This window comes from Mus caroli, chromosome 9 (assembly GCF_900094665.2).
Source record: "Mus caroli chromosome 9, CAROLI_EIJ_v1.1, whole genome shotgun sequence".
NCBI classification, from domain to species: Eukaryota; Metazoa; Chordata; class Mammalia; order Rodentia; family Muridae; genus Mus; species Mus caroli.
The window spans coordinates 68,082,926-68,106,090 of NC_034578.1; the positions used below are offsets into that span (position 1 = coordinate 68,082,926).

The 23,165-nt window shown below is 46.9% G+C and overlaps 1 protein-coding gene across 5 annotated transcripts in view; it reads right to left on the bottom strand.

Moving 5' to 3' along the window:
• Positions 1–21,613, bottom strand: part of Lipc (lipase C, hepatic type) — a 128,219-nt gene extending 106,606 nt beyond the window's left edge. For 2 of the 5 annotated variants that reach the window (XM_021173401.2, XM_029481399.1), the window contains exon 1: positions 21,286–21,589. In XM_021173401.2, the coding sequence (XP_021029060.1) occupies positions 21,286–21,370 (85 nt within the window). In that variant the 5' untranslated portion in view covers positions 21,371–21,589. Of the gene's footprint in view, positions 1–21,285 lie in introns of all 5 variants that reach the window. The other 3 variants (XM_021173402.1, XM_029481398.1, XM_021173403.2) reach the window with 3 other exon arrangements.
• Between the last annotated feature and the right edge of the window lie 1,552 nt (positions 21,614–23,165).

A 23,165-nucleotide genomic window follows, 5' to 3' on the forward strand; every position in this document is an offset into this window, starting at 1 on the left:
CACAGTCACAGCCACAGCCACAGCCACAGCCAGTCACAGCCACAGCCACAGCCACAGCCACAGCCACAGCCACAGCCACAGCCACAGCCACAGCCACAGCCACAGTCACAGTGCCTCTTGCTTTTCCTGATTTACGCTGCCTATGTGAATGTATAAGGGACACTTTTACACACTAGTATGGGGGGGGGGAGAAGGAACCTACTGAGTTACTGGGTAGGAGGCAGATGAGGGGCCATGAGCAGCGCTACCCCCGGTGCGTCTGTAGTCCTTTGAAGAGAATGTGGTGTCCCTCGTCACCCCTTCACCTATTCCCAGTACCTCCCTCCAGGGGCCTCTGGGCTGCATCTGCCCAGATGTGCCTGCCACTGGCTTTGACTTCACTCAGGTTTGGCTCAGTGCTCAGTACCCTCCATATTAGAAATGTCTTTTTGTGATTATCGAATTAATGCACAGCACTTAGGAATGTACAGACATGCATCAAGAAGCACGAAAACAGCCTCAGGTATAGTTCTACTCCCCAGAGCAATTGACAGTTAAGCACATTTTCTCGTAGACTATTTCAACCGTTTCCTCTTAATGTGAATGTACATTTTGTAACTTGTTTGTTTGTTTTTTTTGGGGGGGGATCAACTTGATAGCATGCCCCCATGACATTCACCATATTAGGTTTTACTTTATCCCTCCCTGCCTCCCTGTGCTAGCCTTCTTCTCTTGGGACCTCTAATCATGTCTTTAAATTCTAACCTACACTCGCTGGCCTAAAGTGCATCAGACCCTTCATTTGTTACTGTGAATAAAGTTTTATTAGAACATAGTAACACCCCCTTGTTTATTTATCTATTGCCCAAAGCTGGCTGTGTGCTACAATGGTACAGCCTCGGGTCCTACAAAAGCATTTACTCTGGGACTAATAGTTCTAATAGTCAATCAACAGTAAATGAAGCATGGATCTGTGGCATTTCCGTTTCCATGGAACAGATGCCACTGTTGTCCTGGGTGCAGGGGTACATGCACAAAGTCTCAGTGCTGGGAGATGCCAAGGAAGAAATGAAGTTCACAACCAGTCTGGGAGACAGCGAAACCTCTCAGAAACCAAACAGGAACAGGAACCAAAATCCCACCACTTTCTAATGCTTTTAAATGAACCAAGTAGGGCTGGGTGTGGTGGGCACATGCCTTTAATTCCCGCACGCAGGAGGCAGAGACAGGCAGATCAAGGCAAGCCTGGTCTACAAAGTGAGTCCAGAACAGCCACAAACGCTATTACACAGAGAAACACTGTTTCAAAAAAAAAAACAAAACAAAGCAACAAACAAACAAAAGTAACCATGTAATGTTATCAGACACAGTAGCTTTTATTTTGGAGGACAGAGGCTTACTAGGTAACCTAGCCTGGCTGTGAACTTTCAGTCTTTGTGCCTTCAGCTTCTCCAAGTGCTGGGATCCCAAGTGTGTGCCACCACACCTGGTTTGAGAAGAGATGGCCTTCAGCAACACTGGAACAGAATGTTTCTACTCTACACTATGATCAACAAGGATGGAGGTGAGAGCAAAATACAATGCAGTGATAGGAACTAGGTGTTTGGGGTACTCATTGCTGCTGCTTCTACTATAACTTAGTTCATTTTAAGCTTTACAGCTTGCTGTGTTTAAGTTAGCCCATGATGCTCTTATAATTTTAGCACCTGGCTGGATGGAGGAAGGAGGCTTTGCGTATGGATAGAGAAAGGAAGCTACAACTCTAGCCCCAGGTCGTGGGCTAGCTGGCTGCAGTCCTGGGGAAGCTCTGCTCAGGAGCAGGACGGGAGCCCTATAGTCTCAGGCTGGAAGAAGACGGCTCTGAGCACCAGGGGCCCTGTTCCTCAGGAAAGAGCTGGAGAACCACACTCTGCAGGAGAAAGATAACTGTGGTCCTCCACCCACTACACATGGAACCGAGTCATTCTGAGGAGCCACCAGAGGCACAGATGGAGCCCTGACCTCTGATGACCTGGGTGGGGTATACCATAGAGTGGGAGTATGACAAGGTCTGGCCGGCCAGCTGTTCACCTGCTGGCCTTTCTGCTCTGGAAGTGCTGATGTACAGTCCCACGACTCTCTCTGGAATGGGCCTGGCCAGCTGAGGCCACCTAGGGGCCATCTGACTTTGACCATAGGGGCCATCTGATTTTGACCCTGGGAAGGCAGTGGTCAGAGCCCATAGGGTGTCTCTGAAGAGGATTGATTTGAATCAGGCAGCATTTTCACTGAGGGGATCCTTCTAGTTGCTCAGTGGATTTGAAAACAGGCCTTGCTGCGGCGGGTGGCTAGAGGCTCATGCCCAGCTGGGAGACAAATGTGGCTGAGGCATCTGCCTCCAGCAGTAGGGAGAAGGCAGCTGCTCAGGCCCACGGGGTGAGGTTTCCATCCCGATGTTACTTGTGGTCTGTGTGACTTGGGCCTTGGCTTTACCCTCTCAGTCTGCCTCCTCGTGGGTTGTCTCATAGGATCATCCTGAGGGTGGTGAGACCGTGACAACATGTTACAGATACTAAGTGTGAGCATGTGAACATGTGGTGTAATTGGTTAGCATACAGTACTTCTACAGATGCCAAGTGTGAGAAGGCAGACAGCAGGTTACACCATGGCCACTGTTGAAAACACCAAGTGTTAACAAATGCATGCTCTCTGCAAAGAACTGCCAGCAATTGCAGCCAGATCCTTCTGACTCCAGGCCTCCTAAAGAAGCAGGCCTTGTTAGTGTCAACACCTTGTCCTGTGGAGATTGGAGAAGAGGGAGTAGGAATCACTGGGGTAACAATTTCCATCTCTCTTTCCTGTAGTAACTTTGCTCTTGAGGTCAAGCTCAGGGAGCTAGCAGGGTGAGCTTCTTGGGGGAGGCAGAGAGTGGCCAATGGCCCTCTGGATGTTTACTGAGGGGCCTAACCTTTCCTAGAATATCTTGATTATGTGTATGAGTGTGTATCTCTCTGTGGGTCTATACATGTGGGTGCAGGTGCCTGTGGAAGACAGAGGTGCTCTGTCCCCTGGATCTGGAGTTACAGACCTGTTGTCATGGACTGCATCCCTTCTTAAACAGAGAGCCAGAGCAAACCCTCCTTTAAGTTGCTTCTTGCAAGGTTTTGGGAAACAGGAGAAAGTCAGGTGGTGTGGAAGGATCGCTACACACTGTCACCCTGGTCGCCCTGGACTGACGAGGGTCTGGCTTCTCCTGCATTGTTCCAGAGCCTTAGAGAACACGGGGAATGTCTGAGCGAGAGGGACAGCAGGCTGGGGCTCCTATCACCAGCAAAAGCAGAAAGAAAGAATCAAAACATCTCCAGAGAAGGAACTCCCCACCCCCACCCCAGCAACCCTTCTCAGAGATTAGAAAGCCGCATTTATCTTTCAAAGGAAATAGCGATCAGTCCCAAGGAACAAGGGGGACTTTCAAATAATGGCTAGTATGTGTTGATATTGACAATGACCCATAAATCTCAATTTCTCTGAGAGAGAACGTTGGGTGGCATTTTAATTCCAAGCCATGGAATGAGGAAGGAGAGAGATCTACCTCTGCTGTGGGTTTTAGTGGAGCATGCTTAGAAACACAGCCCGATGAGCATGGAGCTAGGCACTAATTGATGGTCTCCAACATGCTTCATAACACCCCATTATCTACATGAGGAGTACGACAGCAGAAACAGCTGAGCCTGGGGCGCTCAAAGATGGGCTTCTGAGCAGCCATCTAGGAAAGACCAGGGCCCTGGGGAGCATGGCTGATTGTCCCTGTTCCCCCAGTCTCCAGCCCTTGCTGACAAGCCCACTGCCCTTCTGTGTGCTCACTGAATGCTTTCAAGCAGCCTTGCTCCCTGGGGAGACCTCTGCTTCTCCCCTCTGCAGTTCTCCAGGGTGGACAAGAAGCCTCTTCACTTAATAGTTTATGATTGCGTTGCAGATAACTGACTCTTTCCCTGGTCTGCCACTGGGAATGGACATTTAGTTTCTACTTATTTACTGGCGCCAGACATCCCGCGGAACGTCTTTGTGTATATCATCTCATTAACCCCAATTTACTGTGAGACTTTGGACTGCTTGTCCTCCTTCAGCCTGACTCTCTCCTCTCTGTATTCTGGAGCGAAGGACCTGAGGTCCAGGCTAGGTCTCCTCCCCAGGGGCTGATGGATTTTGTTTATCTTACTTCCCAATACTCAGTACAGGGTCTAGTTCAAAGTCTACTCAATCAATGTGTAGGAAGGAAAGAGAGAATTTCGGAGAGTGAGCCCCAGATACTTGGTCTGAACAAAAAAAAAGGGGGTGGGGAGGCAGAAGTTCTGAGAGTGTATATGCATGAGGGTGTTTTGTCTGTGTATAATAGTGTTTATGTACCTAAATGTGGTGTGTGTGTGTGTGTGTGTGTGAAATGAATGCTCCTTGGCTGGCTCAGTGGAAGCTGGAAGAGGACTTTGGGGATTTTTGTGTAAGAGAAGAAAGCTGTGAGGAGTCCCTGGCTCTCTAAAACGAGTCACTCAGGGTCATATGGTCTTCTGGTGACAAAGCTTTGGGTCATAGCTCATAGCTGAAACTGACAGTGGTAGTGTCTTACAGTGCATTGAGAAATTGTTACAAATGGCTTGGGTCTGATGGGGTAAAAATAATCACTGGGAATTGCAACAGGCCCCAGGGAAAGCAGCCCCAAGCAACTGTCTAGGCCCTACCTCCCCTCTGGTGGGTTCCAGAGCCTCTGCTTGCTTGCAGCCCCACTCTAGCCCCAGCCCCTGCTGGATAGGTTTCAAAGGCTGGCCAACTCCCTCCTGGTTTTTCTCAGTGTTCTGGAGAACTTGGTAAGAAGCATAAGAAGTGTGGGGAAGAGTATAGACCTTGGAGCCAGGTAGACCTCAAGTCAGACTTTTACTGTGATATTTCATCAGTGATGCCTCGTAATTAGGCTGTGTCAGCTCTAGTTTCCTCATAGTTAAAAGGAGAATAAAAAAATATCCTTTGGAGAGGACATGAAGTGGTAAGGGGAAGGCTTGGAGGTATCTGAGAGCAACAGGAGGGACACATTGAAGTGAATATGGATATGGTTTAATACATTGTCCACATGTATTAAATTGTCAAAGAATAAATAAAAGGCATTTAAAATTATCCTTTTGCAATTGCTGGGGTTTGCCAGTGGCTTGGCCTAGTTCTAGATTCAGTGTGATACCATGTCTCAAGGGAGTAAGTCAGGGATAGGACATCTGATATCCTCCTTTGGACTCCAAACATTTCATAGGCACACATACCTGAGCACCCACATGTATGTATGTATGGTGTATGCACACGCTTGCACACACACACAAACACACACACACTTCTGCCCACTACACATACACAAATCTTTTATAGACTCTAGGTTGTTAGAAGAATGAAGCTCATTTAGGTGACAGCACAGCCATATTAAAGTCTTTGCAGGTGGCTTTGAATTAGGGGTTTGAGTTTTATTTATCTCTGTATTTCTTCCTTTTCCCTGGCTCCTCCCATGCTTCTGTGCTGCCTGGTGGGTCTGATCACTAAGTCACAATGGAAGCCAGTTAACTGTCCCTTTGCTATTGAACTTGAGGTTAAACTCTGTACCTCTGACAAGCCAAATGCAGGCATCACCTTTGAGAAATCAATTAAAACAGGCAAATTAATAGAAAAACAAAACAGAAAAAGGAAATCTGTTCAGTGTGGACACATTGGGAAGAGGAACAAAGAGATCCAGTGGCCCCATTCCAAGTCCATATATGGGGTCCTATAGTGAGATTAATGTTTAATAGCCAGCCAAGGATATACACATTTAGCAGTCCTGATAAAGGTGTGGCCCACCCATCCTTGACCCAGCATTGTCTGGGCTTCAGTCTCATCCTTTAAGACAGTTTGACAATAAATCTCTGTCTTCACCCTTCTATCTGGTGCCTTTTCCTTCTAACGTGACATTTCTGGGGCAGGAGTGTTGCTATTTCTAGGGGTCCATTGTTTCGATAGTCTGATAGATGGAGAGACACACATGTGTCTTTAGAATATCTTCATTTCTGCCAGGCTAATTACACCTTGGAATGTTGTTTTTCAAACTGTCATTTGGGAACCCACAACATTAGTATCGCTCAGATGCTTGTCAGATGTGCAGGCTCTTGGAGCCCATTTAACATCTGATGGGAAAGCTCACTGGCTGCACCAAGCTCCCTAGGCGATTCACATGCATGATAGTGTTTGAGAAGTGCTGCTCTGAGTGCAACATCGGAAGCTGGGGGAAGCTTCAGACTCCCATTAAGGTAGTGAGCATTGTGGCAACGAACAGGCAGACGAACAACACCCACCAGGAGAACATCCTTCTTTCTGCTCTTGCTCATCCGGAAGTGATTTCCTGGCTCTGCAGAAACCCAAAGGACTTAGATTCATCTCTGTAAGAACCACAACAGTAACAAAGCCAGATGCTCACATTCTCCTTGTGTGGGTGTTTACAAAGGCCTGTGACCTGGATAGATCCCTCCCTTTCAGTTCCTGGCCCTAGCTCAGGTGTAAGGTCCAGACTGAAATAGGAGTCCAGGTAACTTGAGAGGACTCCAATTCTATGTGGGAAAGCTAGACCAGACCTATATTGGGGTCTTCTGTGCCTCTTGGGTGTTTCCATGGTTTCCAGCATGGGCATGGGACTTACCAATGAAATAACATGAAGCTCACTGACAGAATGGCTAGCCAATGTCTGGCCCAACTTGAGATCCATCCCATGGGGAAGAACCTATCCCTGGCACTATTGATGGTGCTCCGTTATGCTTGCAAACTGGAGCTTAGCATAACTGTCCTCTGAGAGGCTCCACCTAGCAACTGACTGAAACAGATGCAGAGACCCACAGCCAAACGTTATAAGGAGCTCAGGAAATCTTGGAAAAGTTGGGGGGAAGGGACAGGGACTCCAGAAGAAGACCAACAGTTTACCAACTTGGACCCTTGGGTCTCCCAGAGAATGAACCACCAACCAAAGAGCATGTAAGGGCTAGACCCAGGCCCCTGAACATTTTTAGCAGATATACAGTGTGGTCTTTATGGAGGACCCTCATCAACTGGAGCAAGGCTGTGGATCCTGCTCCCCTAACTGGGCCATCTTGTTTGGCCTTGGTGGGAGAGGATGTACTTAGTCCTGTAGTGATTTTAGGTGCCAGGGTGGGTTGGTACCCAGGAGGGACCTCCCCCTTCTCAGAGGTGATTGGGAGGTAGGATGGGAGGAGAGGGAAGCCTGGGAGGAGGGTCAGGGCTGCAGTCAGGATGTAAAGTTAATAAATGGGGATGTAAAGTGGAAAAAAATGAACAACTCTATGTAATAAAATAAAAGTGTGTATTGCCTCTTACCCTTTGTTTGATGAGGCAAATATTTCATAATCATTTGCTTCTAGCTTACTGTGCACTGGGCCTGCAAGTCTTGGGGATTAAGACAGGCCCTATTCTGGAGGTGCCTCCTATCCAGGGAGAGACACACATGGTAGATAACAAAAGAGCCAGGAGCCAGGTCCACGGAAGACTGTGGGTGACACATTTGTGTGCCACTGTGAACACCAAGCCGGTGCCAAGCACACCAGAAACCCAAGAGGTGACAGGGTAGTCCTGACTGGATCCTGTTTAGAAACTGCCGTAGGTAAGACTCTTGAGGTGAGTTGAGATTTGAGTGTGGACTAGATATTGGATAGTATAAAAGTCATCAGATGAAATGTTTGCTCCCCAAGTTTGACAAGCAGAGTTTAGATCCCCAGGAACCATGTTAAAACCAGGCATGGCAGCTCACCTGTAATCCCAGTAGAGCCTAGGCCAGGACAGGAAGTCCTCAGAGCAAACTGGCAGCAGCGTGGACTAGACAAGTGATCTCTGGATTCAGTGAGAAGAACCGACCTCCGTATGTAAGGTGGGAAGTAATCTGGATAACACTTAATGTCATTTGCACACATGCGTAGTGTACCCACACACATGCAAACACATGTACACATGTGCACACCACACAAGCGTACACACTAAATAAATTCAAATGTGATATTCACAACTTCAAGGAGGGCGTGTGTGTGTGCTGGCATGCGTGTGTGTGTGTGTGTGTGTATGTCCTTGTGTTCAGTCTACTGCTCCTCTCACTCTCCTGCTCCTCTCAGAACACACACACACACACACACACACACACACACACACATCAATAGAGAGAGAAAGCAAACACAAGGAAATGTTAACAATTACTGACTGTCTGGAGGGAATATGCTAATTCAATGTCCTTTAAACTTCCTTATCTATTTCAACACTTTTGCAATAAAAGGAGGGAAGCACCTTGGGGGCGTCACTTGAATCAGGCCAGTTTTATGGTGCAGACTACGTGGTAAACACATTTGCAAATATTTGTTTCACAACCATCAAGGAATACCTGAAAAATGTTTCATGTTATTTCATTCTCAGAACCGCCTGGGGCTGGGTCTCACTGGTCACCTCACCATGAATAAACATGAGGTCTAAGGACCTAGAAGTGACCAGAGCCACCTGGACCAGCTGACACAGCTGGGACTCAGACCCAGGTGTGTAGCTCCCACACCTTTTTCTTTTGGGCTTTCTGGGTTCTTCCTTAGGAATGTACATTTTATTTTGTTTTATTGTGCCTCAGTGTGTGTGTGTGTGTGTGTGTGTGTATGTATGTATGTGAACACATGTGGAGGTAGAATGACTGTCTTGATTGTCACCCTCAGAAGCACTGTCCACCTCTTTCAAAGACAGGTTCCTTCGTGGGCCTGGAGTTTGATAACTAGGCTAGGCTTGCTGGCCATCAAGTCTCCCAGATGTGCTGTGTCTTCCTCTCCAGCTCTAAGATTACAGCTGTGCACCTCCCCCTGACTTATGTTCTGTGGATGGAGTCCATATCCCTAGGCTCTTGAGGCAAGCATTATTGACAGAGCTCTCTCCCTAGACTCCATGTTTCATTTCTGTTGAGTTGGTTTCTCCTTGCAGAGTTGGAACTCAGAGCCCAGGCAAAGGTTCCCAGGGGGTAGGAGGAGCCCTTGCAGCCCCTGCTCTGTTCTTGGGCACTGGCTACCACTGGACTCCTTTTGAACTTGCCAGGAGAGGGTGGTGACTGGCCTTGGACATTTCTCCTTGGCTGAGGCCAGGCTGGGTGAGCCGAGGCAACAGCCTGCCTGCAGACAGGCTATGTGAGAAGAACACCTCTCAAGGCAGGGAGAGTATGTTTTGGGGTTCACGCCATGCACATCCTTCAGGTTCTGTGCCAGAGGATGAGTTTTATCGTTACCCCTAATGTGAGCCAGATAAGCGCTCCTCCTGGCTCCCTGCCAGTTCTTGCTGGAGCTGCCAAAGAGTCTTAATCACTTTGCCAAAAGGGGCTGCTGTCCCCCACCACCTCAATCCCCCAACTAGCTGCCAGCTGGCTCCTGTGTGCCTAAGCTGGGCTATCGCTTTCCACTTTGCCAGGAAAGGACCCTGTTTATGGGCCTACTGTTTTCTTTTCAACGCCATGTATGTGTCTAAGCCTCTTTTCTCCCCAGGAGTTGTTACAGCTCCAAGAAAATAAAAACATATTTATGGCGTCCATAGTATCTCCACTTTGCAGTCCGGAACCCTGGCCAGAAGGCCTGTATTGTATTGCCTCAAATGACTCAAAGCACCTCAGATCTTGAAAACTGTAGATAAGTAGATAGGGTCTTTACAGTCCTACTTTAGGATAAATGAGGTCATTTGGACCTTATTTAGGTGTAGACCCTGAAACAATTTAACCCATGCCCGGAGGAGAAGGAGAAGAAGAAAAAGAAGAAGGAGAAGGAGCGGGGAGGGGGAGGGGGAAGGGGGAACGGAGGGGAGAAGGAGAAGGAGGGGGAGGAGGGAGAGGAGGAGGAGGAGACTAGGGACTGGAGAAATGTCTCAGTTGGTAAAGGACTGGGGTTTGATCCCCAGGACTTAGATTAAAAAATGAAAATAGGCCTGAAATGTAATCGGAAGTGGTCCAATCAGTGGGGTCTGATCAGCCAGCCTAGCTTACTTGGTAGGTTTTGGGCCAGTGAGAGACCTTTTCTCAATAACAACAAAAAAGGTGGATGACATCTGTGGAATGACACCCGAGGCTGTCCTTTGGCCGGGGTGTGCACACACATGCATGAGTACCTGCGTGTACACATATGCATGTACACACACACCCATGGGAGGTGCGAGGAGGAGATAGGACACAGAACTATAGCACGGGGTAGGGGAAGCTCATCAGAAAGTGGAGGAGACGACACTAGAGAAGCTGACCCCATGGGCACCTTGATCATGAGTATCCCTCAGAATCATGAGACAATTTCTGTGCATAAGTCACTCACCCTGTGGCTCTTTTTTATGGCAGTTCCAGTAGAGCAATACACTGAATGTCTAAGGAACATGCTGGAGTCTGGCATAAGACCTGACACACACACTGTGGGTAAGTTGATAGCCTGCAGTCCTCCTGAATGTGGACTTTCCTATTATTCCACTGGCCATTTGCTTATGCAATTGTGGTGGATAGGTTGGTCTCCACTGTCCCTTCCTGAGAGGGTTCTTGGATTATTTTCCTGCTTGGGCAACTCTTCTTGATTATGATGGTTAATATCAACGATCAACTCTGGGTATGTCTGTGCTGAGTGTTATTATGATAAGGTTAATTGAGATGTGAAGACACACCTCTGGTGTCATTCCTTGGGCTGGGCTTGTGGGTTGTATACAAAGGAAACCCTGAACTGAGTTCAAGACTTCCCAGCTCTCTGCTTCTTGACTGGAGGTACAAGGTAACCAGCTACCTCCTCAAGCTCCTGCCACCATGATGCCCCCATCACAGGGGCTCTAACCTCAAACTGTGATCCCAAATAAACCTTTTCTCATGTAAGGTGCATTTGTCAGGAATTTGATGACATGTCATCTAAAGTAATTAAGTCACTGATAAATTCATTAATCTGCTTGCGCCCTTTGTGTGATATGATGGTGGTGGCCTGGGTTACTTAATTATGGGACAATTTCAAGAGTTGTTGCACTGGCAAGAAAGATACATTTTATATGTTGTATGGATAATACTAACCCCATGAGGACCCAGATCAGTTCATAAACCTGAACCTAGAGGATTCTTGTGTCGTGCCTTCTGGAAAAATCTTCGCTTACCTTAACACTAGCCTACAATGTCCAGCTTTGATCCTGGGCTGCACCTTCCTCTGAGATTAGTAGATTAGTGCTCACACCTTGTTCTGACTTAACTCTGGGGAGCTTAACTTTGTGGGACAGGGGAAGGGACTGGGACTTTGTGTATGGATGGCTTTGCTCCTGGGCCACTGCTTCGACTTGTCACCCCTAAGTGGCTAAGCTGTACATTAGTGGGTCAGAATATGTCCCAGGCTCCTAGGCACCAGCATACACAATAAGAGAAACTGAAGGCTAAGATGCTTTCACAGGAACCCCAGGAGACACTTCAGGGAAGTCCACACTGACTTGGAATCAGGAAGGCAATTTCTAGATTTGCTGAAAGGCTGGGAGGTTGAGTCAGATGGCTCTGGCTGTGACCAGTGAGTTGACCACTTATTAAGTGAGTTATTCATAGAGGATGACTTTACGACCCTGAGCTACCATGTCTCTGACTATAAAACAGGGTCAACTACTACTACTTCCCAGCACTGCTCCATCTATTAGGTGAAATGAATAGGTTCAGCCTTTGGGGTCCTTAAAAACAAAACAAAAGAGTAGCTTCCAAGGCTGGAGAGATGGCTCATCAGTAAAGAGCACTGGCTACTCTTTCAGACGCCCTGAGTTCAATTCCTACTATCCACATGGCAGCTAACAACCATCTCTAAGTCCAGTTCCCGGGTTTCAGACACCCTCTTCTGGCTTCTGTGGGTATTGCACACATGAGGGTCACAAACAGACAAAACATCTATGCACATAAAATAAAAATAAATATTAAAAAGCCCCTCAACCCAACACTGTGATTTTTACACATCTTGGCTCTACTTCATTAAAGCCATATGAGAGCCCCCTCCCCCAAAGCATCAACTCTGAATTTTCCTCATCTGCACTGGATCAAAAACCGATGCGTGTCTAGTCCAGAGAGTATTGAGAAAGAAGTAGTGTGACGGTCATTGAGTGCTTGCACAGTTCCTACAGAATCATGCCTTTGTCCTCCGAGTCTGGGAATCTGGAGCCACAGGCGGTTGAGTCATTGTAGGGCTAAGTCAGGGCACGAGGTCTCACGCTAGGCACAGAACTCTGCGTCTATGTTCTCCTTTCCCGGTCATGTGCAAGTACTGAGTCAGGGAGGTGAACACTGTGGGTCTCCTGGCACCGTGACAACCACTCAGTGACCAGGAGGACACCTAGGATGTCAGTGCAGAAGGGATCCTGCTTGTTTCTCATGGGACATTAGAGGTAAAGGAGTCCCATAGGCTGTGCAGTGAGTGTGAAGAGCTGTTAAAAGAGTTCAGAGATGTCACCTGGAGTCCTTTATGTGAGAGAGCACGAGAACAAAACAAGGGTTACCTTACATGCAGACAGACCCCAAGTCTCCAGCTGAGCACAGACAGCACCCACAGAGTGTAACCAGGTACATAAGGGTCCTCCATCTCTGTACCAGGACAGAGAGAGGGCTGTGGAGGCCACAGATGTCACAAAATCATACTCTCTCCTGACTGTCAGAATGTGTCATGGGTGCTCCCGTATCAACCTCAGCTCAAGAATTGTGGGTATAGCTCAGGGGTAGAGGGTTGACCAGAAAGCCCAATGACATGGCTTCTCTCCTTTGGACTGCAAACCTCAACTCAACCTCTGTTTCATCGTCTCTCACCCGACCTATGAGATCACCATTGACTTAATGTAGCTATTAGTCAATGATGATTACAATGATGGCTGTAGATTTGCCTTCTCTTTTGATGGAATCCAGGCCAGAATTCCTCTGGTTTCCTTAGACTCATCCACTCAGGCCCATTTCTCATAAGCAGCCTCAACCCCATCCATGAGGCCGTCCTAGGGCTCCCCTTCTCTTACTGAAGTCAGCCAAAGAAACCTCCCTTACACTCGATACCAGTGCCAACCCTAGAGGCCTTAGCTGGTGTGATGGTTAAGATTGCCAATTTGAATCACCTAGACAAAACTCTGGGCATGACTGCAAGGGATTTTTAGACTAGGTTAGTTGAGGTAAGAATACCTACCCTAAATGTGGGTAGTGCCATCTCATAACCTTGGGTTCCAGACTGAATAAAAGAAAGAAACGGAGCTGAGCGCCAGCAGTCTTCTCTCTCCATCCTGACTACAGGCCCGATGTCAGATGTCACTAACTGCCCTGTGCTCCTGCTACCATGCTCTCCCTGCCACATGGCAACTTTGAGTGAAAATAAATCCCTCCCTTAAGTTCATTTTGTCAGTTTTTTTCCCACAGAAATGAGAGCAGTAACTAATACAGTTGGTAAGCACCAACATCTTCCAAGTGGGATGCTTGTGCCTGTCTAGTATTGTCGACAGGGTTAGAGTAAAAACGCAGTAGGTTAATGCAGATGGGAGTGAGCGTTTCAGGATGAAATTGCTATTGATCAGTAAGTGTGGTGTAAGATTTGCACAGAGTTCTCTTTTCCAAGGAAGAGAGTTTTAAGATGGACAATTCCTGATTCGATACTGGTTAAGTTTCAAGGGAATCCCATGACTTAGGACTTGGACCAACAATGAACAAGAAAACTTCAGAGATCTGCCCCAAGCTGGAGTTTGCTCTGAAGAAAGAGCCAAACATGCGTGTGAGGGCCTAGGGAGACTGCAAAACTGTTGAGTTCAGGACCCCACCCATGCCTTTTCCTGCTGATACAGTTTCTCCCCAGAAGGGAGTGGCCAGGGTTTCAGCCAGGCTGGGAGATAAGGCTCTCTAGGCAGCGGTGTGGAAGGCAGCTAGCAAGCTATATCTCCCCTTCTCAAATGTCAACCTGCATCTGGGCAGGCCAGGCTCCGGGGTCAGGGTGAAGCTCTTGAGGGTGGAGCTGGGGGTTCTTGCTTCTGCTCCTTTCACTGCATCTTACTCTGGGCCAAGCCAAAGTCTCATGGGTTCTCAAGTTCATTCTTATTCTTCATGTCAAGACTGCCGTATTCTTCCCTTTTCCTTACGGTATTCTCCTACCTCATTCCCTTCTCTAGCCCTTGAACCAGGGGGCTGGAGAGATTGCTCAGCGGCTAAGAGCTCTGGCTGCTTTTGCAGAGGACTTAGGCTCAGTTCTCACTACCCACATGTCAGCTCACACCAGTTTGCATTTCCAGGTCCAGAGGATCCAATGCCATCTTCTGGCCTTCTTGGGCACAGTCTGCACATTGTACACGACATACATGCAGGTGAATAGTTCACACACACACACACACACACACACACACACACACTTGTTTAAAATGCCTTCTTAGCTGACCATTCTTGCCTCAGAATTCTCCACACAAGATAAATTTGTACACCTATCACGTTGTATTGAAATGGTCTCATAGTACTCCTCTAAGGGGCTGGACTCTTAGATTGAAGCTCTTTTCATAAACGAAATGGTGATTTTTGTGCCAACCTTGGGGCTCAGAATGCAGCAAGTAGTTAATAAATGCTATTGTTTTATGTTTCCAAATAAATTAGTAGTTTTTTTTTTCTCTCGCTATGTTGGTTCCTCTTAGTACCAGGGAGTTGGAATGTCTGACATCACAAAGTTTTGCACAGTTGTGGGTGGCCAGGCCTCACACAGGCCCTGCCCAACCCTGCTAATGCCCAGCTCATGTGAAAAATATGTCCTTGAGCAGATTTTCAGGGTTGGAAAGGAGTGGCCCAGAGCTGTTGTGAGTTTCTCTACCCATCACCAGTGAGTCTCAGCTTCCCTGGAAGCTTCCCTTTAAGGAATACTTTCTTTTCAGCTTGCACATGTTTTATTTTGGAAGAGCACATTTTCATGAGCACCTCAAATTTAATATATATTTGGAAAGTTGGGCCTATCCACATTCTTTCATGGAAGTAGGGGAGGGCCTCCTAAGGCCTAGCATCCTATAAGGATTGATAGACAGTTGGTTTCTGGGTGAAGGAAAGACATTTTCTTCCCTGTTATAGCCACTGACATTTTGACTATGGTCCTGTAAGTAACTTCTCAGCCAGCTGCTGTTACAAACCTAATGAAATTCACTGGAGCATACACATTCATTCTCTCTCTCTGTCTCTGTCTCATGCACACACACACACACACACACATGCACACACACACACATACACACACATGCACACACACACACANACACACACATGCACACACACACACATGCACACACACATACACACACATGCACACACACACACATACACACACGCATGCACACACACATGCACACACACATGCACACACCCACATGCTCACACCCACACTCACACACACATGCACACACATACACACACACACTCACACACACATGCACACACACACGCATGTACACACACACACACACAAATGTCAAAGGATGACTAGGTGGGAAAATGAGAGGGGAGCAGCAGATGGGGGAGAAAGATAAGACAAAAAACAAATGTAATGGTGGTGAAATATGACAGCATATATTATATATTATATATGCATAAAATGCCCACTGTAGATAAAAATAAGTCGTATGACAGCTATTGGTGAGGGAGGTCAGTACACAGAAGCAATACGTGCTGACTCCCAGCTTTTGAATTAGGAGTTAGAGGGGAAGCCAGGTGTGGCAGTTTGGAGATGCTTGGCCCATGGGAAGTGGCAGTATTAGGAGATGTGGCCTTGTTGGAGGAAGTGGGTCACTGTGTAGTTAGGCTTTGAGGGTCTCCTAATGATCAAGTTCTGCCCAGTGCAGAAGAGACCGACTCTCCTGGCTGCCTTCGGATCAAGATGTAGAACTCTCAGCTCCTCCTCCAGCACTATGTCTGCCTGCACACGGCCATGTTTCCCACCATGATGATAATGGACTGAACCTCTGAAACGGTAAGCCAGCCCCAATTGGATGTTTTCCTTTGTAAGAGTTGTCTTGGCCATGATGTCTTTTCACAGAAATGGAAACCCTAACTAAGACAGCAGGTTTGCCTTGGGGGTTCTGTAGGAAGAGTTCACCTTGGGAGGCCAGAGACGAGGGCAGGTGGCAGCTCCTCCATAGACTGGGGTTCTGGGAGTCTCTACACATGATAGTTAGTTTTAAACTATCAACTTGATACAGTCTAGAATCACCAGGAAAGAGAATCTCTGACTCGTGTGAGACCAGGAATCTTAATTAAAAGACACTTCTTGTATGTATGTATGTATGTATGTATGTATGTATGTATGTATGTATGTATGTGCTTATGTGCATGCATGCACACATGAGTTGGGATGCCTGAGGTAGCCAGAAAGGGTGTCTATCTCCTAGGGCTGGAGTTACAGGCACTTGTGAGCCACAGGACATGGGTGCTGGGAACTGAACTCAGGTCTTTGAGAGAGCAGTGAATGTTCTCAGCCTCTGTGTCATCTCTCCAGCCCCCAGGATTCATATTTTAACAAATCCCCCAGGTGTTTCCAGAGTTCCACTGCTCTGGCCAAATTCTTCCTTTCACCATGGTGAAGTTGATATACTTTTAAGTCATCTAAATCATTAAAGTAACTATTCTATATACTACATAAAAATTGGAAGAAATAAAAAATTCAGATATAAACTCAATGAAAATAGTCATTTCTGTGCATTTTTCTCCCAATATTTTCTCTTTCAACCCTTCAAATAAATATAGTTTCACACAGTTGTAATGACAGCATGCATTCAGTTAAACATACTGCCCTTTCTCACCTAATGTTGTACATGTTACCTACATATTTTCCTAATTCCACACTATTCTGCTAGGTAACATAGCACAGACCCCAAATGTGAGCTGCCATGTGTGTGGATGTGAAGGCAGGAGTATAGAGATGAACATGTCTTCAAGGAAACCACCCCTTCCTCGCTTTGAGTGTCTTCCCCCGCCTTCTGCCCCAGCCCCACTGGGAAAAATAAAAACCGTGAGTGTTTCTGGACGCAGAGTTATAAACAATGGTAGATTAAGCTAATAGCTTTGCCTTTTCAGAAGGCGAGGAGATATTACCGCGCTCCCTAGTGGCAGTAATTGAAAACTGCACCTTCTTTGGAGCAGTCCTGCAGACATCCTGGACTCCTTCAGTCGCCAAGGACTAGTTTTGGTCTTGGCCCTCACTCCTGTGCCTGACTGTGAGCCCCAGCATTGCCAAAGTTACTATGGCTCCTCTGCCCCTTGCAAAACTGGCTCACTCACTGCGGTGCCTGTGCCCCCTTGGCGGGGGTCTGGATGTCTTGCCCTCGCTCTGCTAATCCCATTTCCTGGCAGGCTGGACTCCAGTTCACCGAGAAGTCTTGACTCTAAATGGACACCCTTCTTGGAGCCAGTGACCAGCCACCTTCCTGGTAGTGAGAACTGCTGGCCCCTTAGTCCTGTATAGACCATCGATATCAGAAATATGATCTTGGAGATGCATTTGGGGTTGCTCCGCTCTGTCTGTGGACCAGGATAAATCAGGGCAGCCTGTCTTCCTGCTGAGTCGTCTGTGAGTACCCAGCATGGCAGCTGGTGTGTTAAATAGGGCAGAGGGAGGGGAAGACCAGAGAGGGAATCTAGATACCCAATTTTGGCTTTTGGCTGGGCGCTCTCTGGGTGATTTGTGTTTTTAGGTCAGTTTGCAGGCACTGAAGGCCGTCAGTGGCTCTTCAGTTTCTTCCCGTGCAGTGCTAGGTCCCCATGGAAGGCAGTCAGGGTCAAAGTCGGCTGTCTGTCCTCTGGTCCTTGGCCTGTCCTATCTAGGTGACACCCATCAGGAGGGTTCTGGCTTCACTGGACTACAAGGCCAGGACGTTTGCCAGTGAGCAGGAGAATCTCTTTCGGAGGAAGGGGGGTTTCCGCACAGTGCTGGGGTCGTTTTGCAGCTGCTGTGAAATGGTGGGTCTGTTCATCCTGGGGGTGTGAGCTGCATTTCTGCCTACCTCCTCTAATAGCTACAAATCAGGAATCAGCAAGTCTCCTTAGGGCAGTGATCTGAGGCTGGCTGGGCCTGCAAGAATGAGTGAAAATGACAGGTCTGACTGGTGAGTGCAAGGTCCCTCTATTCTGTGGCCTTCCTGTCAAGGCAAACCCTACACTGACCTGCCTCCTCCCCAGCTGGGGATCAAAGAAATGATATGTTAGGTAACCAGTGGGATACCTCTCAGACTTAGGCCTAAGTTAGCTGTAAGTACACAGCCTACCTGCCTGCCCACCTGTGCCCCTCCCTCCCTCTTTTCCTCCCTCCCTGCCTTCCTCTCTTCTTCTCTCCATCCTTTCCTTTCTTCTTATGCACTAAAATCCCACTCCTGCCCACAGAGCACACCATTGCTTTTAAACTCTGCATATGTTTAAACAAACCTCCAACCTCTAGTAGGATACATAGAATAATTCAGTATATTAGATATTCCACCCTATTTTCCTGCCCTGATATATTTCATTTCACATTTCCTCACACTTATTTTTTAAAGCAGCTAGATAAATTGGTTTTGAACTTTCTTTTTGAGGTCAGAGGTGCCTCTCACAATTTACCAAGAGGTAAAGAACCACTCTGTGTCCCCGGCTCAAAACACAACCTACACACAGCCTTGGTAGTATCTCGGGAGGGGTTGGGACTCTGAAACCCACCACCTGGGCTGAATAAAGATCCCCAATGTTGCGCTATGAGCATCTCATGGTCATTAATAAGTCATCTATTCCCAAATACCATACCGTTACCAACTTTCTGAAATGTTTGGTAGTCGGCATTTGAATTTAAAGGTGGACTTAGCAGTGGCTGCGATTCTGTCGCTGAGGGTTGGTCATGGTCAGCTGCAGTTTAACCAGCCCTGTGCATGTGCTGGCTCGTGATCACTCTCCTCTGTCTTCACCTTCCTGTTCTCCTCCTCCTCCTCCATCTCTATTTCTTCCTCTATTTCTTTCCCTCCTTCTCTTCTTCCTCTGTCTTCTTATCTCCTCCCCTATCTTCTCTCCTCTTTGCTCTCCATCTTCATTTCTGTCTCTTCTTCCTCCTCCCTAGATAATTTACTCTCAGAAGGCTATTCAGGCTTGGAAGACACATGCACATTATCATCTCTGAAGCTGTGCTTCTGCCCAAGGAAGGCCTTGCTTTCTTATTCTCTGATGCCAGCTTGCAAGACCCCACACAAACGCACCCCCACCCCCACCCCAGGCTTGGTATGCACAGGCAGCTGGGCACGAGCTCTTTCATGATCACTTTTCTCCAGTGGGACTCATGGCACACCATGCTGTGGTGGAGAAGCATGCACACCCATAACTGATCGCCTTCAGTACACTCAGCGGGCTGCCTCATACATTGGATTTGACACATATGTGGATCATTTCCATTCCCTTCTGCCCATAATATAAAAATATTTTCAGTAATGTTAATGAAAAAGTAGTAATTGTTTTCTCAACTCATTCTTCAGTTTTAAAGCAATGGACAGATTTAAAGGACAGTGTTTTTTTTTTTTAAAAGAAAAAAAAAGACTAACATCCAACTTTAAGATCGTCAAATACAATAAAAATACTCTGGTGTGAACTCAAATTTTTACTTGCCAAGCAAATTCTTAAGCTTTACAGTTCACAATCTGTTTTATTCATAAATTTTTAAACACAAGCAAAAAAATCTTAGTGGACGGGTATCACATTAGAAAACAGAATTGAAGTAATGTGAACCCTGAACTTTCATTTTTACAGTTGTTTCCGTCATGTTTATTTTTAGCTTCCTGTTTAAATGTGGGAATGGGTATTAAGTGCCAGGAGGGTTGGAGACATGAAATGTGTCTGAGAGAGAAAGAAGGATTCTGAGCCACTACACACTCACTCCCACGGGGAGCACACGCCCTTTGTTTCTGAGCTCCATGACTGTGTAAGTAACATGTGCATGGGTGTGGGAGAGCATGCGCCGCACATGTGTGGTGGTCAGGGGACGGCCTCAGGAGTTGGTCCTTGATTTTTTTTTTTTTTTACACCTCGCTTGGGACACAAAGACCAAACGAAGAAAGAGAACATCAGACCAATCTTTATGAACATTGATGCAAAAATACTCAATAAAATTCTTGCCAACCAAATCCAAGAACACATCAAAATGATCATTCACCACCATCAAGTAGGCTTCATCCCAGGGATGCAGGGATGGTTCAATATACGGAAATCCATCAATGTAATCCANTATATAAACAAACTCAAAGAAAAAAACCTCATGATCATTTCATTAGATGCTGAAAAAGCATTTGACAAAATTCAGCATCCCTTCATGTTAAAAGTCTTGGAAGAGCAGCAATCACACTTAACCATTGAACCATCTTTCTAGCCCCAAGTACATCCTTGAGGAAAGAAAAGTCTAAGTCTATGGTGGATATAGATGCTCAAGTCTGTGACCTCAGTGCTCAAGAGGATCTCAATGTCGACCCTAGCCTGGGTTACACAGACCCTGTCTCCAAATCCATCCATCCATCCATCCATCCATCCATCCATCCATCCATCCATCAAAAATTTTAAACATTCTGGGCCAGCAGATCTTCATGACAATGGGCACAGAAGCAAGGTTCCAAACCCCTGTCTAATTTGGTCAAGTTGTCCAGTCAATCCTACCATTTACTGATCTAACACGCCATTCAGCCAGGAACCTGGACCCCATCTGCCTGGCAGGGCATGGAAGTCTATCCTTAGCCATCACTGTAGTTTATGAAGCAGACTGATTGTGGCTCCTTCAGCTCAGGAGAAAAGCTTTGCCAGAAAAATGTAAAGACTAGGAAACATGCAATGACATCTCTGCTTTAGGCAGGATTAGAAACAGGACTCAGATTCCCTTCTCTTGGGAGAGAGCAAGGCGATTTCACAACCCTAATAGGACAGAGCGTTTGATGGCTCCCAGATGACAAATTAGAATTCAAATGAACTTTAAGGATGATCCCAAGTCTTTCAGGTCATTGTCTGCTGAAAAAAAAAAAAACTTTTCCCACAGTGTCCACATGACACCTGTAAGAGGGCCACACTGCCCGTTACAGGGGCTTTTTTTTTTTTTCGTCATCTACTCTCAGAGCAGCTTTTTGAAAATTCGGTCTCTTTTACGAAGTGCTGCACAGCTCTGGGTACCTTGGGAGCTACTCATAGAACCACTTCATGAGCTCTGAAGCAGATCCCATCCCAATGTAAATCTCTGCAACACAGTCAAGACAAAAAAAACAAAATTCATGGCCATTTCTAGAGAAAAGATAAACACTTACCTGTTCCCACGCCTTGTCCACAAGCACTTGACTGGATAAAGATGCAGAACACCAGGAAAATGGAGATTTGGAGGGGATTTCCCATGTCTCTGGCCTCACCTGGGGTCTGAGGTCTTCTTGCTAATGTCTAGAACTAAAGAGACCAGAGTGCTTCTTGGTGCTCAGCTGGGGAAGGCCCCCATTAATTATTAACCTTAAAACACGTTACCTAGAATTTGAACACTTTCTTTACCTTCCCAGTCCAAATCTATCAATATCTAGATTGACCCACAGAAGCACTTTTTAATCTTGATACGTTTTGGAAATAAAACACCTCACCAGGTCTTCTTTTCTCTTGAGCCAAGCTCATAGTTCAGAATCAATCAATTGAGAGTCAGTGTGCTGTGTTTGGACATTTGATCAAAGGTCAGCTAGGTGACCTCTGTATTATTGCCTGCTTTACCCCCCCATAGCACTTGAATGGGAGGTGGTGTCATGGTCCTAGTCTTTCTAGTCGCATGTCAATCCCAAAGAGAGATGAAAGCTCCCATCCCCAAGGACTCTGCTTCCTGTTGAGTTCAGCCATGTTTCTGGCACCTGTGGTGTAATTGTGATGGGGCAGAATGTCTTATAGCTGAAAGAGGAGCTGGAGCCTGGTGAGGTCAGGTTAAGAAGGAACTGGGTGAGAAGCAAAGACCAGAGTCTTGCTGAGGGCCCCGTTGAGAGATACCCCAGAATAAACGCACTCACTGGGTTAATTAATGTCCAGCCAAGAGTAGAGGGCTGTGGAGCAAGCTCATTCAGCAAAAGCATGCAGGAAAGAGGGTGTGATGTGCGCTCTTGCAGAGTTCTTGGCTCTCTAGTATGATTTAAATTCTATTTGTTGATTTAGTATGGACACACTGAACAAATAAATGCTGTGTGTTGAACACCACTGTGTACCAGGCGCTGTTGTTGGCTTTAAAGAATAGTTAAGTGAATAAAGTAGGCAAGCAGTCCAGTCCTTGTGGAGTTTACGTGCCATGGGCGATGTGGGCATGAGAAGGATTATATGGTAGAAAGCAGAGATGCATGTTTGAGAACTATTTGGCTGGGAACATAGCTCAGTTGGTAGAGTGCTTGCCTAGCGTGCGTGAAACCCTGGGCTGGATCCCTAGTACAATGGCTTTGGTGGTACATGCCTATAGCCCCAGCATTCAGGAGGAGGTGGGAGTGTCAGGAGTTCAAGGTCATTTCTGACTCCACAGTGAGTTCAAAGTCAGCCTGTGCTAGATGACACCTGGCAATACAAAATAAAGTACAAATAAATACCAGGGATGATGGAGAAGGCAGTGGTTTAAACAGAGTGGTCAAAGTGAATCTTGCTCAGAAGTTGTACCTGAAACCAAGGCTTGAGGGAAGTGAAGGGGCCAGTCTGTGGGGAGAAAAAGTTTCAGACAGTTAAGGCAAAGGTCCTGAGGTTGGAACATGCTTGGTGTGTGATGGCCCGTGAGCAGGGAGACTCCTCTGAAGGGGGTACATAAAGGACTCAGACATATAGAACAAAAGAGCAAATAATTTGATCTGTGTTGTTTTGCATGTGAGCAAGGCTAAAGAGGAGAGCTGACTGAAGAGTGATTGAGCCAGGGAGCTTTTGACGATGGCTGGTGTGATGTAACCCTGGGCCCGGATGGAGGCTGGGCTGTTGTTTAGAAGTGGGACTACTAGACTCCCTGGATTGCTGGGAGGGAGGAGGTGAGAGGGGAGTGAAGAATGATTGGAGGCTTTGGGGTTCAGCAAATAGATGAATGGGGTTACCATCCACGGAAGCGATGAGTGAAACAAGTCTGGCAGGGGGATGAGGAGCAATTCAGGTTTTGCTCTGTGGCGGGCTTGTGAGTTGGCTCTTAGACACTCCAGTG